Here is a 24977-nt window from a genome sequence, read left to right on the forward strand (position 1 = left end):
TCAGTCTTCTATGTTTTTACTCTAAGCAAAAATTTTGACATTTTAACCTGCATCGCTGCGGCCATCACTATCTTTGACGAACAGTACCAGAAAAAAAAGATAGCCTACATTAGAATTAAGCTCGTCAATGGTATTGCTATGTCTGCTTAGTCTCAGACTTTTATGTCCTTACTCTATGCAAAAATCTGGACATTTTGACCTGCATCGCTATCCTTGGCGTACGGTACCAGAAAGAAAAGATAGCTTACATTACTGTACAATTAAGTTCGTCTATGGTATTGCCATGTCTGCTTAGTCTCAGTCTTCTATGTCCTTAAAGTGTATGGGTTCTTCACCGTAAGTTTGCAATCCGACAACTCCAAATTTTTCACTTACTTTATTAAGACATACAGGTCTTAACTCCTATGATCAGTGTATTTCCCTAGCACATGGCAACTATAATTAGCTGAAATCGTTACAGTCCTGTGCTGTATAACAGTCCAAGATTGCTATTTTGTTGGGCTTGTTGTGCTAACGCACAGATTAGGCATATGTTTTTGAGTCTAGGATGTCGACTCTACAGTACTTGCATCATGCATATGACATATTGTAATCCTTTTTATTCTACGTAATGTACCTACAGTATATGTTTTCCAGTTTAATAAGATTCAGATTAGACCTGCATAATGTATATAGATAATGCTGTACGTACAAGAGATCTTATTGCTATAATTTGAATGATTTATTTATTTGTTTATTTCCAGACCGGTCGTTTATTGTCCATGACAAAGCTCGAGCTCAATCATGGGGATGGACATTCTTTCGGGTCCGCCGGTACTACTTGAAGGCAGTAATTGTTGACTTAGAGTCCGTCAGTACCTACCTCCTATTTATGGAGTTCCATTAGGTCTAGTCATTGGTCTTTTTTGAATATCTATTCTTGCTAGAAATGCCCTGCTACTGTTGATTACTATCCCTATACAGTACTGCCATTCTAGCTAATAGTAAACTTCTGCAATGGCATTAACGACTACGTCAAAAGAGCAAGAGAAAGTCGATGGCTTTTTACTGCACTGATGATACGGTAGTGATAGTCTGGCAGGACAGTCACTGCAGTCGCTTTAAGGGAAAAGAATGGGTTTGTATTTGCTATTAGGTCATGTCCAATCCTGTTTCGCTGGAATGAGTGTAATAATGCGAGTCAATGTACATGCAAATATCGAGCAAAATAAATTGTGTAGAATTTACCGGAGAAAAGTTGCAAAATTGGCCTTTTAACTGGACAGCAGTCCGGTCTATTATGATTGATGAACAGATTCTTTCTCTACTAAGTCAACTTGCGGCTGTACTGTAATGAATGCAATTGAATCAAACAAGCTATACGATAACTACGGTGGCCGTGGATTGTGGACCATCGTACGATAGGGTAGACGAGTACAGTAGTTGAAAGTATTGCAATCCTGTCATTTAAATTAAAGTCAAATTGTCGTCCACTGTGCAAGTGTGCAGCTGGATCGTTCATTTTCCTTCCTGGATGATGTTTATGCAGGCCTGATTCTGTCTGTCTGCACGTGCTGCCTCAGAACAGCGCAGTCTCCCTAGGGGTTAACAAGGCATTCTTGACTTCTACCATACAGTACACTGCCGTAGAATCCAATACTGTACTGTACAGTCCAAATACCGATGATTGTACTGTAGATTACGGTCCATTGACGGACTGGACACTGTAGAGTACGGTACACGGGTACAGTACAGTACAGTATTGATTTTTGAGTCATTGGAGTGATTTTATGATGTACTGTACACTGTAGACACCGCGTACTTTACTGTTCAGTACTGTACTCATGCATTTGTTGTTTCATTGCTAACAGCGAGCGAGTGGGAAACTAACTTCTCGGATGCTATACTGTACAGTGTACAGTGTACAGTATAATGGCATTCACTTTGATCTTCCACTACTCAACAACCTACAGTACTGTACAGTATTGACTGTGCTAGACTCTCCCATCGCCGCGATGAATCATCCATCATTGTCGTCCCAGTCGAGTTCACAGAAACCTATCATGATTCATGTAGAATCCATGGTTAAGCTCTGTGGCATGCAACTTGGACGTGATTGATCCATGGAGACTGGAAAAACTGAACGATTGGGGAGAAGAAAAGTCGCTTTTACAGTAGTCTAATAAGAGTCGAAAGAGGTGGCCAGGGCACGGCGTTCAGGTCACGTGGTGTAGACTGGTGTCAACGTTGGGTGCATGATCACACCAGGTCACACCCATAAAAGCGTTGAAGCTTTTTTATTCTATTTATTACTATTTATTATTACCCGGAGAATCACGCTATTCAGTTGTCATAGTGTACAGTACTTTCATTCGGTGAAATTCATGGTACCGAGTCCAGTCTATTACTGTACACTGTAGTATACAGTGCAGGACTGGAAATTGCAAATTGGTCATGACTGTCGACGTTGATCAACTCTCCTACAAATTGCAAATTGGTGATGACAGTTCACGTTGATCAACTCTCATGCAGTACTGTACTGTACTGTATGTGAATTGAAATTGGTCAAGACATTTCACATTGATCAACTCTTATGCAGTACTGTATGTGAATTGAAATTGGTCATGACAGTTTCAGGTTGATCAACTCCCATACTGTATTGTATGGGAATTGAAATGGGTCATGACAGTGGATCAACTCCTACAGTATACAGTACTGTACTGTACTGTATACTGTACTGTACTGTACAGTACACTGTCTACAGTGTACAGTACACTGTCTACAGTGTACAGTACTTTGTACTGGAGTGGAGACGGTCAGGTTCCAGTACAGTACTGTACAGTGTAATGGAGCTATACATTATAGTACTGTAGTGTACTGGACGCGGAGTACTGTACGGTGGCGTTCTCTTCAACATAAGAGGGCAAATTGGCAAAAGCAATTTATTTTCCCCCCCCCAGTCAACATGGCGTTTGTCGATTATGCCGCTGAAGATGTAACTCGATTATTACCTCCCCATAATGATCATCCGACATTTTTAACTTTAATACCGGATACTTACACTTCATGGATGGCCACCAGAGCATCACGCCTAACTCCTTCAGGTCAATGGAAAAATGGTTATCTCGTCGAGCTATTCCATCACTTCAACATGACTGCCTTCGAAGCTCAACTGGTTATTTTAGTAGCAGTGCTTTTAACCCTTGCTCGCTACTGGATCACCAAGTTTATTGCCTTTGTAAGTACAATATGTCATGTTGAAGAAGGGAATGTCCTATGCAAGTAGTCCAAGGAGTGCATGATAGCCAACCTATTGCATCAACACAAGTAGTATAACTCTCCACAGTAATGGATGATTGTAGGCGACCTTTCCACTAAACGTCTCTATCTCTACTAGCTTGATCGATGTGCCTACCAAAATGCATCCTGTTTATTGCATACCATACACTGTATTGTATGACATGAATGATACCATCTATCAACTCACTACTCTCTTCAACTAATATAAACGGTGAGTCCAGTCAACAGCTCATACTGGATTCCACTCGACAGTCTAACTTTCGCTGCAGTTTCAAGATGATTTTCAATCATGAAGCGCTCCTTTTAGCCCACTTTACTATCAGTAATCCTTAATACAACATGACTCCTTTCAATAGGACTGAGGAGAGGCAAGTTTACATTCAAATACCATCATTACTTCATTAAATGATTGATATCAAAAGGTACCTTTCAAATCTCAAGTGGTGTACAATGTTGACTCCAATCATGCTTGCTTGAATGGCACTCGTTTTCATCACCGACAACAAACGCAATCCATAGCGTACTCTTGCATGCATTTCTACATGGTAGATTGTAGGAGTTGTACAGTGTCCACCCATAATCACTCTGCTAGTTGTATTTGGATTGCCTGCCATAGGTGAACGATGCCAAATGAAATGGGCAATTCAGGGTTGACCGCGTGCATCATTTCATGCATAAAAGTTGCGTACAACCATTAGCATTGGCATGGCGACGTTTGCACTTTCATGACTGCATCTACAACAAAACAATCCTACTCAACATTTGGAGTACCATGAATGAAACATTGGTGATGATGCAAAAGCATTCAAAAGTGTCCATCACACACTATACAAAGATAGTATAGTAAAGTAGGATGCATGTCTTCAGATCGGCTAGTAGACTTTTCCATGACAAGTTCAAATAACATCCAGCGATCATGGATTGCAATCCCCTTTAGCTTACAATAGTGACTGTAAATAGAACCTTTTCTATCAACTACAATATTTCAATCCAACGCTTTTTGTTCATACACATCTGCTTTAGTTAACCCTTTACTGTGCCATCATGTCAGTAACATCAAAGCAAACATGCCAATACTACACATAGATCAAACGACATCTTTCCAATAGACGTCATAACTCATGAAATAAGTGCTTCCAATCGCTGCAACAACGTCGCTTCGTCACCAACAAAAGTGATCATTGTTATCAACATGATGTTGGATAACTGCCGCTACGAGTTGAATTCTCATTGTCGATGCTGTGATAGTCCACCACTTTTGGCCTTCAATAACATAATGTCAACGGTTACTCATGACCATGTTGATCAACCATTTTCTACCCTACTGTATGTGCCCATCACATTATGCAATCTATTTTCATCATCGACCAATATGAAATAGAAATGATTATCATTGTCTTTCATTGAAATTGTTCATTGATAATATTGAAAATACTAATTGAAAAGTACAATTTGAAAAGCCTCCAGTTTATGTATTTTTATGTATTATTTTCTCACTAATGCTATATTCTCTATTTTTTTCCCCTCCCTGCGTATAGCCGCTAGCCAACTGGTTAAAGTTAAGTAATCTTAATCGAAGAAAATTTCCTGAAAGCTTTTGGAAATTTTTTTTTTACTTATTTTCATGGTCTTACTGTTATCACGTTGTATTCCATGCCGGTTATTCTATCTTTACGGATTCCAAGACTTGCTTTCAAAGTAAGATGATCGATCTAAATGCAGTACAAACTTTGTCTTACACGTCCCTATGCAATATTGGTTACAATTAATTGCAATGATGGCACAATCTCAACATCTTGAGATTGTGTCGCATTTGCAGTGCAATTACTTCTCGCCAAGATTGTAAACGAGACGGTTTCATCTGAAGTGAATGGTTGATAAATAAATATAATTTGAACAGTCAACTATTTCTTTCATCGTTGACTCTACATCGGATAAGCAGTACAGTACAGATCTTGCCAAGAAATTGAATGAATTCTTGTGTACCGTCAAATGATTTGGGGGTGATCAGCAGTACAGGATTACCTTCGTTACCCAGCTGTTCTTGTACAGTCTTGGCTTAACATACTGCTTGAATAGATAAATTAGCGTATTAAGAATAGTTTGAGCAAAAGCCATCGTCTCTAGTCAAACTTTTGGTACTGTATTCATTGCTTATTGTAGGACTTTACAGTCTGATGAAATTCTGGTAAACGTATCCACTATTGGATATTAACGCTTTTGTGACTTGCACCTTTTTTTTATTTATTTACTTTTCATTTTGTCGTTAATTAACGGATAGCAACTCAATATGGTACTATACAACGATAATTTTAGCCAAGTAACCCGCATCGATTCCTTTTAACCAATTGTTAGTTCAGCTTTGTTCGGTGTCTAATTACATTAATCAGTGCCATATTTATCATGGATGTAGACTATGATCCTCAAGCTCTGCCCAAAGTGGATATTCTCATGGTATACTTGATTCAAGGTTCTTTCTACATCCACTCTCTGTACGCCACATTGTACATGGATGAGAGACGCAAAGATACGTGGATGATGATTCTACATCATATCTTAACCGATACCTTGATTGGATTCTCTCATGCTTTCAGGTACAAAACATGATTATAATCAGTGCTTAATTCTCAGTATAGAGTATTTTAGTGGTAAATTGATTGTTTACTTTCGCCATATAGCAATAGAATGAATAGAGTTATTAGATGATGGCTCAAACAATGGTCTTTAAGAACGTTAACGGTTCAATAATCATAACTGATTCCAGTACTTTTTGTTTTACTCAACGCGTGCATTCATGTCACTGAGCCAATGATAGAAATATTGCTAAAAGCTCGATAATTCATGTGACACATTGTAAACTGACTTGAATTAAAATCCTTCCAATAAAATGTTGCTATTGAACTTATCATATGTTTTCCCACATTTTCTCCTTTAGATATCATAATGCTGGAGTACTGATCATTTTCACTCATGATGTAACCGACATTTGCCTCGAGTTTGCCAAATTAATGCAATACTTAAAGTTACGCGATGGCAAAATCCACCAGCTATTCGAGTACCTTTCCAATTTTGGATTTGTCATATTTGCCATTACATGGTAACATTGATCATTAACCTGCTTACCAATTGCTACATGTTCTGTAAATTCAATATAGACGCTAGTTGTAAGTAAACTGATCAAGTGAATTAGAGTTTATTAAACCATTTAATGATGGCATTATCCTTTAGGGTTGTATTCAGACTGTATTGGTTCCCTCTTAAAGCCTTACACACCGTAGGTCACTCGGCTGCCTATTTTGCACCTACTGCGCCTTGTATGCCAACTTTTGTAGTATTACTTTGGATTTTGTTCACAATGAATGTATACTGGTTCAGCTTTATATTTACAAAATTCATCGGTGTGGTATTTAAGAATGAGAGAGAAATCCGGGATACACGGGAAGATGAAGGGGAAGAAATCCTCGATCTCCAAGAACATGTCAAAGATGCCAAGAAGGTATGTTATATCGATATGGAAGTGAAGCACTAATTTCTTATTTTCATTTGCTGTTGATAGATAGAATAGATTTCACTTTAAACAATAAGATTCATTTTGTCCTTTTTTTTGTCGCAATACTAGTTTCCTAAAGAGAAAACAGCAACAAATAATAATTCAAATCATACTAGCAAAAAAGATTCTGTCCGACGTCGCCATTAACAACATTTTACATTGATATACGTTGTGATTCTTTTATGCTAGCACTGTATTTAAATTGAGTTACCATTTTACTCTGCTGTCAATCACAACATTGGTCACCTAATTGTCATTATTTGTCAATGAAGTATATGCCATGGTGTACATATAGCATTTCTTTAGGAAATATCGATTTCTAGACCTTTCGTAGATACTTAAATGATAGTAGCATTAGCATCTAATATAAAGCATTCATTTGCTTCTGTCTTAATTAATTTTGCATCCGAGCCATGTACCTATGTCATATTTTTCATGTGTAATTTATTCGATCGCGCACATGTTAGTGCTTTGTCTATATCCCTCTTTAAATTATCTTGGACGATTACTTTACGACGGGTGGACTTTTTAATACTATATCGAACTAAAATATGCTTGCTATTTTGCTATAAGGCAGATGGTAAACTTAGATCTGTACTTATAAAGACAATGATTTGACCAACTAATTATTTACCTTTAAACGTTTGCGGTGTTTGATAGTATCTTCAAGGTAGATATGTTAATGTTTGACTAGAAATACTTTTGCACGATCTTATTCGTTATTTGTACCACATAAAAGTTGCTCTGATTTAGTACGTTATTGCCTTTGATAATATCATTTTTATGGATATTAATAATTATTATTATCATTGATTGAACTCCTGTTCAAATATCGGTGAGATGCAAATTCACTTTATATCACTGCTTTAGTGAAATTCGATCATCTTTCTTAACCCATCTAATTTTACTGCCGGTATGATGTTCCGTTCAAAATAAATGATCAGGCCTTCCTTAAATATTCTAGTAACGTTATAATTTAATATACTATTGGATAATTAAAGTTTCATTTCAAGATATACGTAGAATAGCGTAAACTCGCACCTTACAGTCAACCTTCTCAGTTATCAATGGATACTGAAAAGCATCTCGATACACAAAACTTATTCTGTTCAATTTCCTTTCATAGATATCTAACTACTATGAAAGGATTTCCCAACCTGGATAGACCATCACTTAATGTAGACACATTTAAAATTTGGCTTAGATGTCCATTTATTAAATGATCTACGATGTCCATTGTCCAGACAGGATCGCGCAATGATGATTCTTTTAAATTCCCTGATGAACTGAAAGGCAAATCGATGTTTATTAATCTCTAGTATAAACAACGACATGAGGACAGTGACCGTAAATACAATCTTGATCTAAAAATTACAACGTACCCTATTTCCGACATGATGTACATGCAAGATTTGAGGGAAGAACGAGTAAGAATAATTTCAGCAACCCCTGTCCTTTGATAACATAAACATCTCAAATTTATAACATGAATCCAAGGATAAGCAATCACTGCTGTACCGTATTGTAGATGTTATTAATATGCATATTCAACTTATCGTGAAACGCAGTATTGGATTAGTAAACCGACAATTAGTACTAATATTGAGATGAAGATCATCTCAACGCTTTGTGCAGAAGACTTCCTTACTAGTAGAATAATTAACAACTACTTTCGTAATTCTATGATCAAGCCACCGGCAAGGATCACATATCCCAATTTTTAATTATGAACAGTTGATTACTTAATTACTACGATGGAATCAATCTCATTGGCTTATAATCTACATCCATGGTGAAATGATAATAGTTGATTTTGTAGGAAAATTGAATGATATTAATATCTGGTATGATTACGAATTTATCATGAAAGCTCAATGATCAAAAGCGGTATTCGGAGATTTTTGGATCTTGCACGTCGATACTAGTTCAATCATTCAAAAAATTTCTGATCGAACTAGTTTCGGCGTAGGCAGTTGTCAAAGACTAGCAGTATGTAGATATCTGTGTGCTTAATCAGTACCTACCTATTGGTAAACTTAACATCATCAGTAGTTATTAGATATTCAAAACATTTCTTGCAGAACTACTGAAAGATACAGATAGGCGTAAAGAATTAGTAGAGGGCTGAATACCTTATTGAGTATGGGTTCGTCTAAGATTAATCGGTACTTATTGATAAATTCATCATCACGAATCAAAAACCAATTAAAATCAATCTCCTTAATTACTATATGTGTGTGTTATATACATATGTATCAATGCCGTATTGATTAGGAGTACTGTATGTCTAAGATCAATCAAAGCTTATCGATTGAACTCATCATCGCCAATCAAAATAGATTACCATAATTACTACTGCATATACTGGGCATATACATCAATTTCGTATTGGGTAGGAGTACGTCTACGATTAATCAGTGCTTATTGATAAACTCATCGTCATGCATTAAAATAGAATACTTTAATTCCTGTACATTAAAACTTACTTAAAATCCAATTATCACACAGTGCTTGCTTTATAGAATTTACAACTTGTATGTCATATTTAAAACATTGCTCTATTTGATCAGAAATGTTCATCTGATAACTAAAACAATCTATTAGTACTTTTACTCCTACTTCATTTCTACGACGTGCATAGTAAATCTATGTACTGATTATTTAAATCAAAGCAAACTTATGAGCATTCCTAAATCAATACAATAATTACTATGACTAGATACAGAACAAAATTACTTAGTATATTCATTTATCTATTTTGCATGCAAGCTAAATAAATCTCTTCTGATATAAGAATTTCTAACATGGAAAATTGGCTAATTGATAACCGCAATATAAAGTCGATCTTAATAGAATTTTAAAATTCTATTTCTACTACGCTACTATTTTTTGTTTATACAATAATTGACTCTAAGACGTAATATTTTTACGTTGATTTCCTCCCTTCTTACGTCAAACATTAGTAAAAATAGAAATAAAGATCTTGATTCGCAAAATAGCGAGCCTTCGGTAATTAATTTGTACGAGTATGACTACGTTTTCCTTACTGTGTTGAGTCGTACATGTATAGCAATAAGGCTTGAAAGAGGCAGTATACGAATATTGGTCGTAGGTTATAGGTTGTATTTGAATACTTGCTTGCGAGTTTGAAGTAAATTCAACGACAATAATATTACTTACAGTCAGCCTAAACAGATACCATGTTGTTGCGAAACTTAATAGAAACAATTAATTATTAGTATACTTTAATAGTGTAGACGTAACTATGTGATGAATACTTTGATCCTGAAATATTTTTTTGGATAAAAAGCTTAGAAAAACTAAAATAAGCAGGATTACTTGCTTACATACTTATTGGTGCTAGAAACTTTAAATTAGAAGCAACGATAACAAAATAACTTGATTATTTAACTTGTGTACGTGTCGACAATTTTCTATATGATTGGGATCTTTACCGAAACAAAGCGTAACTGTTATGGAAATAACGGACAGCCTTAGATTTGGCTTTCAACTTTATATCTATTTCATAATAATCCTAAATCATGCTTTAGAGCCAAGTAGCTCAAAAATATCCTTTACCCTGAAAAGATTAGTGTGTTACTAATCGCATCGAAACTAAAGAATAACATCTGGAAAATGCAACCTTTTAAATATTTATTGATAAATGGATAAAGTAAATTAAATATACATAGGCACAAGTATATCTCATTTAGTACACACAACTATATTAAGTGACTGAATCCCTTCAGTAAGATATAACTTAGCAATTGGTCGTAATCGCAATGATACTCTAATTTAATAGCAGCTAGCTAGAATAAATTTTACTTTGCATATTATAATTCACCAGCAGTAATTAGAGTTATTAAAGGTGATCTATTGTAATCACATACTTTGTGATACATTATAGTGTAGCTTCTAAGAATAATAACAGCTCAAATGATGGCGTACATTTTCGCTAGATGATATCTGTTATATTTTGTATTCTTTACATCAACATTACAATTACGAAGCGTACCAGTATTATGAAATTTTATGGATAAAAGTATAGTGGATGCGTAGGTATATGGCCTATATATATATATTACGTATATATCAATGTTGCATAAATGAAACGCGGTAGTCTGAAAATGGTTATAAAATTATACTACTCTAAAAGTAGGTCTATTATGACAGAATAATTCATTTCTACTAATCCAAATAGATGGTCTGTTAGTAACAAATCAATACCGGTTCATTATGTATGTCTAGTAAATAAATTTGCAAGTCCACTACTCATTTAAGCTAGGCAGGTTAAATATCTACTAACACTAAATTTTCTCTCTGATCGCCAGTGTCATATATAATATCAGTACTACATTTGTCGATCGCAGTAGATGATTTTGTTTGATTAAAATCCAACGTGGAAGCTGGTAAAGAGCAGCAACTAGGGATATACCTGAATATAATTTCATAGTAGGCTTTTCTAATACTTTTATAGATTACAGCATACACGAAGGGATTAACTGCACTATTCGCGTTTACTAAAAAACCAACAATGAAAAAGGCAACTGGAGGGACTGCTACACCACTTGGGGCTAAGATAAATACAACTATGGTATAGGGAAAGTAGCAAATAACAAATACTAAATATACGAAAAACATCTTTTTGGTAATTTCGATTTCTTTTTTAATGGATTTGCGAAGTAAACTTCTATTCAGGCTATCTGGCTGGATTTTCTTAATATTAACCATGAATCTCTTAGCATTTCGTCTGATAAATATATATATACACAAATAACAGATTCCTAGTAGACTTAAAGGAATAATGGAATCAGTGATAAATGCATACATAACGTAGCTTCTGCCAGCTGGATACAGCCAATCTGGTAAGCATGCAGATTCAATTCGTTGGTAAACATATCGATTCCATCCGAGTACTGGCGAAAGACTGATCGCGAGGCTGTAAGTCCAAATGATAGCAACAGTTATCTTCACAACTCGAACAGTAATTTTTTTACCATAAGAATGAATGATGACTAAGTAACGGAATATAGCTGTAGCTAATAAGGAATAAATTGTCAATAAGTAAAGTAATATTTGCATAAATCCATCAAAGTCACAGAATGCCTTATAACGTATATGAAGATTTGTTAGCGTGCCCAATATAATAAAAGTATCTTTAAAAATTCCATTCAAAATATCAGTAATGGCTAAATTAATGATTAAGTAGTTTGTAGGAATTCTCAACGATTTTTCTCTATAGAAAGCTATCAAAACCAGCAAATTGCCAAGAATAGATATTACACCTATCACGGAGTAAGCAGCAACACGAATAGTTGCTAAGGATGTCGGCCCATACTCAGGATACAAGCTGGAATTGTTACTAACCATTTCAGGATAATTTATTTGAGGCAGTAAGAGTTGATTCTGAAACTAAAAGAAATCAAGATGAAAACTTCAGTTGTATTTATTGCAAGTCAATAGAATTCATTATTTATTTAATCCAATTAAGTCATGAATATTTCCCAATAAACCTTAATTTTAGTCGAATTTTAACCATATGCACTCAAAATTAAAATCGTTATAATAATAAAATTATGTACATGTAACATTTTAAGAGAGGAATTCCAATTGTAAATGCTAATGGTTGTACATAATTCATCACTAGACATAGTTTTAATATTAGCTGCAGCTACAATAATATTCCGCGGTATGATTTACGTGATGCATGCTGTCACAAAACAGCTTTGCAACAAGATAACGTAATCTACGATCAATAAGTCAATTCCTTGAACTACGTATCAAGGAACGATATCTGCACTATCACGAGCACTTTTGCTCTACTAGCAGACTACACAAAGACTTAAACGCCTCGTATTTTACGTTAAACACTAAGTTGGACAATTCTTCTTTATTTCACGATATACTGCATTTATATACTATTCCTCAATAGTTCATGAGTCATAGTTAATACAATTAACATTAGAATCATTTACTGAATTAGATATTAATTTTAGCTACTGCTCTCTTAATGCAGACAACAGTATTTACGAACATAGACATGTAATAACTAATACAGAATAGTCAGATTACGATATGTCCTAGCACGGAACATTTCCATGATAATTTACAGTCTATCATAAGTAAATTACAATCACAATGATTCGAACTGTAAGCAGATGATTTGCATTCCCTATTATAACTATTATAATTTCAGTATGTGTATAAGTGTCACTGTCATAAAAAGTCAGTGCTATATTAAAATACAGTATATCCAAATTAGAAGTTAACTAAATAAGGATAGTCTAACAGAATTATCCTAACATAGTTATTTCTACTGTAATACAGTATTTAACACTGTAACACATGCTAAGATAAGAAATCGATAGTTCAGATAGAAATTTATCATCGTAAGAATAATGAATTAGAAATGAGATAAACGGATGAATTTTGCATTGTTAATGATATAATTTCACTGTTGACAGTAGGCTTTGAATATATAATTATAACCAGTATAATTGACTTATTTCATCAAATACTAATTATAAAACGGCCGTCTCATTACATTTGGTCTTAAAGTAATCTCATTTACGAACTAAAAGGACATTTGTGTCTGTATCTTGGACTCTAAATTTACAAACAAGAGTTCATACTTTGAAATACTGCAGGAATGCAAATTTACTAAATTTCACATCAAAAACACGCTTGATAGTCGCATTTTGTCTCCTCGGTTAGAGAAACGTAAAGAAATTCATCCAAGTGCAATATAGCGTGGAAAGCACATCTCATATAATAATTGATTTTAAAAATTAATACTAAATAAAGAGTAGATTGTTAAAGTACAGCATCAGAGCAGTAAGTAATTAATAAATGGTATTAAAGATTTAATATATATTAAATGGTTTAATTATTTTTTTAATAATGTATGGTTTATGCACAATAGTAAGATCAACTTGTAAATTAGCTTTCCCACTATATATTATTAGAATGCTAATCATCTTAGTAAAGAAAGACATCCGAATCCGCTTTAATTAGATTAAAAGGGTCATTTGCTACTTCGTGTAGTTCAAAATTATAGCGATTTAAATGTAACAAAGGCACTGTTTATTAATAAAGTAAAATATGCCTAGATTAATTTCGAATAAAGGGCAAAAATAAAATTTCATATAACTAAAGTACAGCAATGACAATTTCTAAGTTTTAAAGCTATATTAAAACTTAAATAATTCCAAATATTAAAGAGAGTTTAATACCGCAATGATAGTTAATAACTTAAATACATGAAATCCTACAACAAATTTTTTCCTTGATAAACGATCCAAAGGCTTTCTTAGATTGTTTACGGTATTTTTTTTATTTCAATTACTTAAAAATTACGCGGCCTGAACATTACAACTTTTTCTTTTCTGTTAAAATTATCCCATGCGGTACATCAATAATAACACCATGGTATAAAAATACTATCATTTCCAGCGTAACATTTTGGTAGCTGATGTATAAAAGCCTATGTATAATTTATCTGGATGACGCACGTACGATTATTTCAGTATGAATCTGGATGCTCTTAATCATATATGTTCATGGCATGTACTGATGTAATAAAGAAAATATCGGTTTTTAGTATTATCTTGAAATCATTGAGGAAAATGTGCATTAACTGCAGACTTATTTTATCCGAAGATATTTCAAAAACTTGTGTACTTGTAGTAGACTAGAACTCTTTGACCTATTAAATTTGTAACTTGAGGTATTTATCATTATCACGTTCAATCTCATGCAGATATCCATAAATCGTGATATATCATAGAAATCATTTGATGGTCAAATGAAATATTTCTATTTGTGATTGATGCATCTCGATAGTTCAATGAAAATAATAGCAGCCTTGGACTATTATGAATCATAAACTTTGAAGATTTTGTCCTATCACAGCATTGAAGATACCAATATCTATTTTTTATAGAAGATTTTTTCAGTATGAGTCTATACTGAGATAATTAGTTCTACTATACATATCAAAAAATCATAATAGATACATGATTTTATAGAATTTTCTCAATATAAAAGCTAAATTATTCTGTAATTAGTAATTAGTTGAACCTGGAAAAATTCTGCTATCAAAATTAAGATCTAGTGACTGATAAAAAATGTAGATTTACTCATTGTGGTCTAAAATGGTTAAGATTAATTTAAAATATTGTCCTTTCTGTGTGTCGGCAGAACATTCCATTGCTTCGTAGGCAATGATACCCACGCTTTTAACAAAAGGATAAATGATAATGAAACATATTACGCAAATATTTTTTCTCAATATAACGATTAATATTTTCCGTATTTAGATAAAATGTAAAGAAATACAAGAATTAACCCAATGCTATAACTATTTAAATTATCTAGAACTGAACAGAAAAATTTTACATTTTTTTAACCATTTGGTTTATATGGTGTGATAGTGGCCGAATTAAACTAAAAACTGCACATTCTCCAATATAACTTAAAAATCCGAAAATGATACTCGTATTATTCAATAAAAATTTTTGAATAATCAAGGTATATTTTATCCTAAGTAAACATCAAAAAATCGCTAATTATCATCAGTACATAAAGGAAATTAGAAACACTTCATAATACTATTTATTAGCAACGGTATAATCAAGCTTTGTTTATCTGTAGATAGATCCATTAGGCTTTAGACATATTCATAAAAATATTTGATAACTCTAAGCTTAAAAGAACGGAAGATTTCAAAATGCATTAGGATTCTTTTATATCAACCATTGAGTCTAAGTTTAGTTTTGTCGATTAAAATTTGCAAATATATCCAATCGTAATTCCTGTACAAAATGAAATAGCAAAACGCTGATTGATGAACATGTTTTTCTTAAATATCGCTTACATAGTGCGAAATTCCGTTGAAGTTTGTTAAATAAATTGAGCTACTAGAATACCCTTTGATAATAATACGTGTATGATTTCAAAATTTGAATAAAAAACCGTATTTCCTATTTTAATGGTTTCAATTTTTAAGATTAGTTTAACTTAAACTGCTACGTAAAAGTTTTAGTGTGCTCATAGATGAACCGCTAGAATTGTTATTTACCGGTATATCATAATTACTTAGATACACTGTTAAAATTATTGCTATACATTACTTACATACTAGTCTAATAAATGATTTTAAATAATACCTAAAAGTCCGTAGATAATATGATTAGCATCAGATTTTAAGAGAATTAAAATTATTTTACTATTACAAAAATTCGAAATTTACTAGTTGTCATTAATATAGAAAATAAAAGTATAATTCGTGAGCTATTTGGACCGGTGATGATTGCTACATAATAACGGATTTATACATTATTAAATGTGAGAACACTTACAAATTATTCGAAAACGCTCGATAAATACTTAAAATATTTTAACGTTCGTAAGATTATAATATGATAAACAGGTCTATAGGCTCTTATTAATTGACGGTTTAACATTTATTATATTTTAGAATTGTGCCGTAATTGGCATATTCCAGAAGCTTGTCATACTATCTGAAATAACATTAATCGAGATTTTTGTAAAAGATTTCCCTTTAAATGCTGTAAATGTATCATTCACAAGCTTTCGATCGCAATCCATGAATTAAAATTAGGATAACGAAAAATCTCGATTTTCTGAGGAAATAATAGCATTAGCCTGTTTTTAAATTAAACTAGCCTGAATATTTAGAGTTATCCGTCCATACACACGCATATTATTTTTTCTATATCACTACGCTACAGTTATCGACTTTCCAGTCTCGCAGATTTACGTGGAATATGGAATTTATTTGATGCTCCAGTTATGTCTAGCCATAGCTACCATTTCAATTCTGATATTTTGGCGCTATAATTGAACATTTTAGTAAAACTTACCTTAGAACTTTTAGGTTAATGGCACTGGTCACTCAGTTACTAAGGTGGCCAAATAGATAAAATTTGTAATCGTTCTAATGCTATTATAGATAATAATGTTGACTTTAGACTTTATATTCACAACTTTTACAGCCAGATGTTTTTTATGCGCCCAAAATATTAAATTTACAGGAAGTAAACAATAAATAGTAGCATTATTTAAATTATAGTTTATATAAATTTTCCACCCACAGTCTTAAACAGCGTTTAAAAATGATTTAATTTAATGAAAACTGTATCGAATCAACGGGATAATGATAGTGATAAGAAACGATTTTCAACGAAAGTATCAAAACCAATATCAAATTTTTATAGCTTTCTCTAGCATAAAACACCTATATTAATTACTAATTCAGTATTGTATCGAATTATCAATAGGGATAAACAAAGTCAGCGCTAATGGGTAAGAAATTAAAATTTAAAGCTATAAAAAAATACTGACTAAATAGTTTGGTATGCAGATAAATAATTAATGCAAGTATAGAATGACTTCATAGAAATTTCGTACTGTATTTACATTAGTCACATATTGAAAATTAAGTGAGTTACGTCATTGGGAGAAAAATTTTTTAAATTTAGCAGGATTAAAAATAAGCTACTCCCTATATAAAAGGATTTATCTGCGTAATGGTTTATGATTCTTTTACATGAATAGCCGAAAGTTTTGCTGTAATGCAGCCATTACAGGTAATTGTTGATTAGTCATAAATGTTTTTCATGCAAGGATAATTACGTTAAAATGCTCATAAATTCATCATGTTCATAATTTATCTACCTTGGCTCCTTAGTTAATGAACTATTTCTAATGTCTATCAAGAGCTTTCATATCTGTCCCATAATATTAAAGCATTCAAAACATTAACTCATCATATACTGATAAAGCTCTTTTCTTACCAATATTCCATGAATCTCTTTTCTTAGGCTTAAGTTGCTATCGCAAATCTACATAAGATTATATATCAGAAACTCAATTACTCTGCTTTTAAAACTTGTATTTTCGTTCTTCCTATCAATACTTACGGATTGGCTTATATGGCTACACAATAACTTAAACTAGTTGAAAAATTTACAACTTTTAGATAAAAGTACTATATTTTAAGTCCAATCTAATTTAATTAAATAATGTTGACAACAAGGGATCATTAATGATTTACTATCTGACCTTGACGCAAGATTTTTAAGAATCACAATTCCATAAATATCAGTTCGAGTAATTAGGTGCTCATAGGAGATGCGGTACATAGCAGGGATACTTGCACCACATGATCATAATTTAGTATTCTTATAGAGTAGCATCACAACATTTGTGCATTCTTTACATTATATTGGATATACTGCTGCTAACTAGCTTTGCTACAGCAATGTTATAGAATGGATCTCTAAGCTCACGTAGTATTAAGAATTACCTTTCTCTCTAACTTTTAAATCGCTCAGTGACTTAGACTCCTTCATTTTTTCGCTAATTAGAAATTAGTAAGTTGTTTATTAATCAGTTTGTCGAGCTTACGCAATCCTATGCAGTACTAAAAATAATAGTGTTAGAAGTTTCTACATGGATGACAGCTTTAAATTTATACTAAATTTTTTAATTAATACTATTTTAAATGCATTAACATCTGAAGATCTTTTTCGAGAAAATTAGAATTTATACTAGCTGAGATATCAGTTGGAAATAAACAGGCAGCCCATAATATAATAATAATCATATAATATGTGATGATTTTATTTATTTGGACAGTTAAAGCATGCAGTTTTTCATTATTTGGAATTAAAATTATACCGGCACTAAATATAATCAATTAATTTTAACTATTATATATTAAATTAAATACAAGTTGCAGTATGATGTATAGTCGAACATAGAAGAATCGAGATAATTCTTTATGTAACTAATTAATCGAAATTAAATCACTATAACATTAAACTCATTAAATACCTATAATATATCCTTCGGGACATTTCATACCGTTATATGTAGATACTGTATATAGTTAAATAAGAAAATTAAGCACAGTTTATAATTGGCAATTTGCCACAATTTTGGAAAGGATAACAATGATAGATGTAGCTTTAGGTGACAGAGTATCATAATTCTAAGATACAAATACAAACACCTATCTCATGCAAATTTCTTTAAGTTCATCGACTAATTATCCCTCTAATAAGCATTTAGGATGATTAATTTAATATTAAAGCTATCAGCTACCGTACTTACATCATGATATTGTAATCTTTCCAATCTCAACAAGTAATATTGGTAATATTTTATTCGAGACTCGTTGCTTCGAGCAACCAAGTTTTTAAAAATTTCTTAGTATTTCCAATAAGTAATGGTGATTCGAAATACAGTATAAGGTACCAGCTACGTTTCGATAGCTTCAACATAAGCCTTATACAAGTATATTGTAAATTGATAAGTTTTTTAATATTTCTTAATAGTTACAATTCCAATTTAATTAGGTCACTCGATTCCAAAGATAATTTTGTATTTCAAGTAATTTCTGCGAATAAATTTATTGGTTTGCAGATTTATCTCAAGAATTGCATAAATTATTAATGCTTAACCTGTAACAAATATCCAATATTTATCGAATGATCTTAACAATTTCAAGAAATACTTGTAAAACGGATTAAACTTAATTCTAGAGTACTAGCGTGTTGCAATGGCCTAATATTAGTAGCCTATAACACAAGAAGAATGATTCCATGAATGAGTCACAATAATATATTTAGACTTTATTTCGATACTCTAGCCAATAATTAGATGTCTATGTTACTAACAGTGAACTCGTATGGTCAGAATAGTTTGATTAGGACAAATTTAACCCATATAACCATAGGTCACATTGGAAGTAAGAAGTAATTCTTATCTATAAATTTTTTCTTTAATCAATTATAGACTTCTTCGAAAACTGTCATCATGAAAGTAAATCGGGAGTACTCGGTTGATTCATTTCTTGAAATAATTTTTGGTTTGATAGAACTCTAATCATGAACTTTATCTTAACTTTTAATGCTTTTGATGAATTTGAGTTCTCAGCTATTACATTTTTCATGAAGTATTTATGGAATAGTTTTGAATCAACATATCATGAATCAGTTTGTTGCATAATTAGTTTTATAAACTAATGCTTTAAGCTATTTTCACTTCAATAAACAAAGTAAATAATTTATTAACTGCTAACCTTGACCTAACTATTGAAGTGGATACGATATTAGACAGTATAATATCATAATGTAGCAAAATTATTAGATTATCGATTAATTATTAGCCAAGTTCAATGAAAATCCTATATACTATACATCTTTACTACTAAAGGTACCCTGCTAAAATAATTTGTTAGATCCATCTTGTTTAAAATCTTTACGTACTTAAGTAACAAAATTCCTATTAAAGCATTCCTCTTGTTGGGTTATCTGGACATTATACTTTGCATTAGTCTTCTACAATTGCCGGTAGTGATTATGCTTTCGCTGTAGTCCTATAAAAATGAGTATAGTAGTAAGTGAATAGCGTCTACAGTACTATATATAAAATAGTCGAGTGCAACTAGTGATTAATTTAATGGGATAGCTATAGCCTTAAATCAGAATGTGACAGAAGAAAATTCAGTTTGATAGCTAGCTGTGTTTAGTTTACGTGATCTAAGGTTGCTACTGTAATATTCGACAATAATTTTAAGTATTAAACTATTTAATCCGCAGCATTTGGGAGACAGATTATTGAGTGACTGTTTTAGGATACGGATAAAAATAGCAATTTATTAATGTTACAGTGTTAAATACTGTATTACAGTAGAAATAACTATGTTAGGATAATTCTGTTAGACTATCCTTATTTAGTTAACTTATAATTTGGATATACTGTGTTTTAATATAGCACTGACTTTTTATGACAGTGACACTTATACACATACTGAAATTAATAGTTATAATAGGGAATGCAAATCATCTGCTTACAGTTCGAATCATTGTGATTGTAATTTACTTATGTTAGACTGTAAATTATCATGGAAATGTTCCGTGATAGGACATATCGTAATCTGACTATTCTATATTAGTCATTACATGCCTATGTTCGTAAATACTGTTGTCTGCATTAAGGGAGCAGTAGCTAAAATTAATATCTAATTCAGTAAATGATTCCAATGTTAATTGTATTAACTATGACTCATGAACTATTGAGGAGTAGTATATAAATGCAGTATATCGTGAAATAAAGAAGAATTCTCCAACTTAGTGTTTAACGTAAAATACGAGGCGTTTAAGTCTTTGTGTAGTCTGCTAGTAGAGCAAAAGTGTTTGTGATAGTGCAAATATCGTTCCTTGATACGTGGTTCAAGGAATTGACTTATTGATCGTATATTGCGTTGTCTTGTTGCAAAGCTGTTTTGTGACAATTAAATAGATCGTTTCAATTTTGGGGCATACAAAATAAAATTTTATTGTTGAAACTCCATTACATTTACTACAACCTTATCAAAGTATCATTTGTTCAAATTCGTTACTTCTTGTTTTCCTGACTTTAAAAGTAATAAGTATTTATACACGTACAAATATTCTTGAAGCAGTGAATTCCATAGAAAGAGCCTAACAATATTGGGAAATATACTTACTAATACTGAAATTAAACCTTGATAATAATTTTCATGATCAGTAACCTTTCCAGATTTAATTACGAAAGGTTAGCAATTTTAGTCCTTTTTCAATATGAGATCGGTAAAAAAGTTGCAAATAAGATATTTCTCAAATCTAGCTTCTTAAAATTACCTCACTTGTGTCATGATTCTAGAATACCGTAAAACGGTACAGATTTTATACAGACCGTGCATAAATCTAGAAAAGTCTCCGATCTCTGTCCCTTCCCAAGGTGATTGCGCAGTAAAATGCATACAACATCTACTTTGCTGGAGCTTTAGTATTTCATCAGCACAAAGCTACTGATATTTGCTTATATAGTCTACTAAAACACTACAGCATATTCGTATCTAATTTATATTTATTACGCCACCGTTATTCTAGCATTTCGCAGCAAATTACGGCTAAAATTTTTGTACTTCATTATAATACCATTAATAGATCTAAGACAGCGCGCAGTCACTTGGGTTAAACAGATATACATAATTGCATATGTTACCAAAAGTACTTAATTTGCATCATATTTATAGTGTATACAGGGAAATTTAGCACTTGAGCTTGTATCTTTAAAGGAATGCTGAGTAATCATAGGAACAGATAGGCTATTGTATAGTGATTCGCAGCGTGGTTACAGTTACAGCACATTGCTTATCGTAGTCACAAGTATATACTGCATATACTGTACGTTATTATGGTCAATGTAGGACATTCTGGACGGTGTTGTGCAGTCTTTAAAAATAAAATAAATAATTAATGTCTCTTGTGGCGTTCTATTTCCTACCTTGCAATGTGTATACATCCAGTCATTATTCTAACCCATAAGGTCATAGACAGGCACGTGATCGAGGAAGATAAATTTATTGTAGCAATCTATTTGGTACAACTATCTAGTAGGATTTCATAGCACTACTCAATTTTCTCTTTTATATTATATAAATTATATAAATTATTAATTATTTACAACTAATATCATCTGTTATACACAAGATTTACTTTCATGTAAAACTACTAAGGCTGCTAACTTCAATCTTTTTTCAAATTAATCTGGCAATATTGAATTCCATCTAATAGCATATTTTTCACAGATCGAATGGCTATGATTTTATTCCGTTTAAAGTAGCAGTGGTATAACATTTCATGTGCTTAATATGGATATCGATGCCTTTCTTCATAAGATAGTTAACGGGCTATTGTCCAATAGTTCACTCAGAACATTTGCAATCTATTCCTCCCTTCGGTATTATAAGGTTTAAAAACAGATTGCATTGATGAAGTTGAAGCAAATGCTATTGACAAATATAAGATGATCACAACTTCAATCTAAGAGCTTAACAGAATCAAAATTTTGATAATACAATTCATTATGGCCATCTCAAACTCATGGCTTTGAATTTAGTATGAATAGCCTTTACTTGTTTTTGACGCACTGCTAATTGCAGCAATATAGTACAACTAATAGCATCCACACAATTCATATCGGTAGTGATATCATAGATAAATTTTTATGAGAGTAAATCTATAGTCGTCGAAATTTAGTTAATAGATTTTAAGTTCGTTTTGAAGCTTACATTAAGTACCCACGATAATGTTCGATATATACATTTATACTTAGTCTATTATTTTCATGACGATAAACTGATTATAGCACATGTTTATCGATTTTTAAGCACGTTAATTTCTACTGCATAATGCAATAGTAAATTTTTGTATACCGTAAGTTATAAATATAGATTTTCAAAACTATCATATTCCTAAATCATAAAGTTTTGAAGTGCGGCAATATCGATTTAGATTGATGCAAGGCGATTACGTGTGTCCGATAGTACACAATCTGTAAAATCTTTTAAAAAATTTTCATGTCCTGTACATTAAACGTGCAAGAAAGCTATAGAAAAAGAAATATATGACATATGGAGTGGTCATGGTGAAATCTGGCCTAGATACTGTATTAGTATAGACTGTTACATATGTAAAGGTGTATAGGTAGCTACGGAATGTCTCAGGAGAGAATGGTTATCGTATTTAGAGAGTGAGAACTATGGCCATCAGTGATTGATTATTGTTCAGTACCGGATATAGTTTGCTGCGGAAATATTCTAGTAGCAGAAATAGCTTGAAAAATGTTTTGCTCAATATTTTGAAGTTCATTTATTTTATCAAGGCCGGAAGGATTAGGGAATGGCTGAATGATGGCTGTTCGACGAGACATAGCATGAGTAACATATAATCTTAAACTAAAACGACCAAATATCTCGTTATACGCTTTTCTAAATTTCTTTGACGATAGAGCATATAATACTGGGTTAATTGCACTATTCAAATTGATTAAGCAACCAACAAAAAAAACCAAATGATGGGAAATGTGGAAATTATTTGGAACTAAAATAAACATTGTCAAGCAGTATGGCATATAGCATAGAATAAATGTTAGAAAATAAAGAAACATGACTTTAGTAATTTTGACTTCCCTTTGTAATGCTTGGCAATGTAATTGTTGATGGACTGTAAGAGTGTTAGCTTGAAGATGTCCAAGCATGTGATGAACATGTTTTTTAATAAATAAATAAATACCGGTATAACATACTGCAGTTACTGTCCAAGGGATTAAAGAATCTATGATAAGAATATAAATGATATAACTGGCGCCTTTGGAATCTTGCCAATCAGGTAAACAAGTGTATTCTTCGGGTTGGTACACATAGCGATTCCAACCAAAGATGGGTAATAAGCAATCGATTGTTCCATAAACCCAGATAAAAGACATAATTATTACTACAACTTTCGTCGATAACTTCCTACCGTAAGAGCGTACAATAACCAAATAGCGACATAGTGCTGTTGCAAGCAAGGTAAAGATTGTGACGACATAACATACACATAGCGTTACCCCACTTAAGCCGCAGATTGTATGAATAAATGACTCTCCTCTACTTAACAAATCGATAACAATAATTGGTTGTCTGGTTAGGCCTGTTAAAATATCGGTAATTGCTAAATTAATGATGAAGAAATTAACAGGAATACGCAAACTAGGCCTCTTATAAAATATAAACAATACGATACCGTTACCAATAACAGTCGCTGCTATTAATACACAGTAAATAAATACTCTCCAAAATATGATGCCTGAAGCAAAGGCTTCATGATTTATATCGTCATGGTCATTTTGGTTGGATGAACCATAGAACGAAGCGTTATTATGATTATAGGTATATTTTGCTTTATTGTCCATCTCTTGAGCTACTTCATTCAAACTAGCTGTAATATTAAAATTATAAAATATTAAAACTTTCAATTAGTAAATTAATTTTGTCATCCAGTTTCATTTTTTATACTTCAGTATGCATATATGTAAAATACTAGCACATAATTTAAAATGTAAATTATTTTTTTCAATTTTCGATTAGTTAATTAATTACGCTATCCCATTGCATCTTTTAAACGCATTTATTTTATGCTATACACAAAATACTAGCACATACATGTAATTAAAATTGTAAGTAATTTTTAAGCTTTCGATTGCTATATTAACTATTTCATCTAGTTCCTTTATTATATACGTATTTAAGTTATATATGAACGTGACC

General features: G+C 32.2%; 3 protein-coding genes across 3 annotated transcripts; 1 reads left to right on the forward strand and 2 right to left on the reverse strand.

Annotated features, from left to right (window-relative positions):
* Positions 1-2944: 2944 nt before the first annotated feature.
* TRIADDRAFT_58575 (uncharacterized protein) lies at positions 2945-6976 on the forward strand (the record flags this gene model as incomplete). Its single annotated transcript, XM_002114553.1, has 6 exons — positions 2945-3217; positions 4818-4977; positions 5693-5873; positions 6215-6376; positions 6508-6775; positions 6899-6976. 6 exons carry the CDS (start codon positions 2945-2947, stop codon positions 6974-6976), a joined length of 1122 nt encoding a protein of 373 aa, XP_002114589.1.
* Positions 6977-10761: 3785 nt separating this feature from the next.
* On the reverse strand, positions 10762-12199 carry TRIADDRAFT_58576 (uncharacterized protein; the record flags this gene model as incomplete). The annotated part of the gene is made up of 2 exons (XM_002114724.1): positions 10762-10897; positions 11265-12199. 2 exons carry the CDS (start codon positions 12197-12199, stop codon positions 10762-10764), a joined length of 1071 nt encoding a protein of 356 aa, XP_002114760.1.
* Positions 12200-23635: 11436 nt separating this feature from the next.
* Positions 23636-24496, reverse strand: TRIADDRAFT_4017 (uncharacterized protein; the record flags this gene model as incomplete). The annotated part of the gene is made up of 1 exon (XM_002114725.1): positions 23636-24496. A coding segment is annotated over one exon (861 nt), but the record flags the coding sequence as incomplete, so codon positions are not given.
* Between the last annotated feature and the right edge of the window lie 481 nt (positions 24497-24977).

This window comes from Trichoplax adhaerens, genomic scaffold (genome assembly GCF_000150275.1).
Source record: "Trichoplax adhaerens TRIADscaffold_8 genomic scaffold, whole genome shotgun sequence".
NCBI lineage: Eukaryota > Metazoa > Placozoa > Uniplacotomia > Trichoplacea > Trichoplacidae > Trichoplax > Trichoplax adhaerens.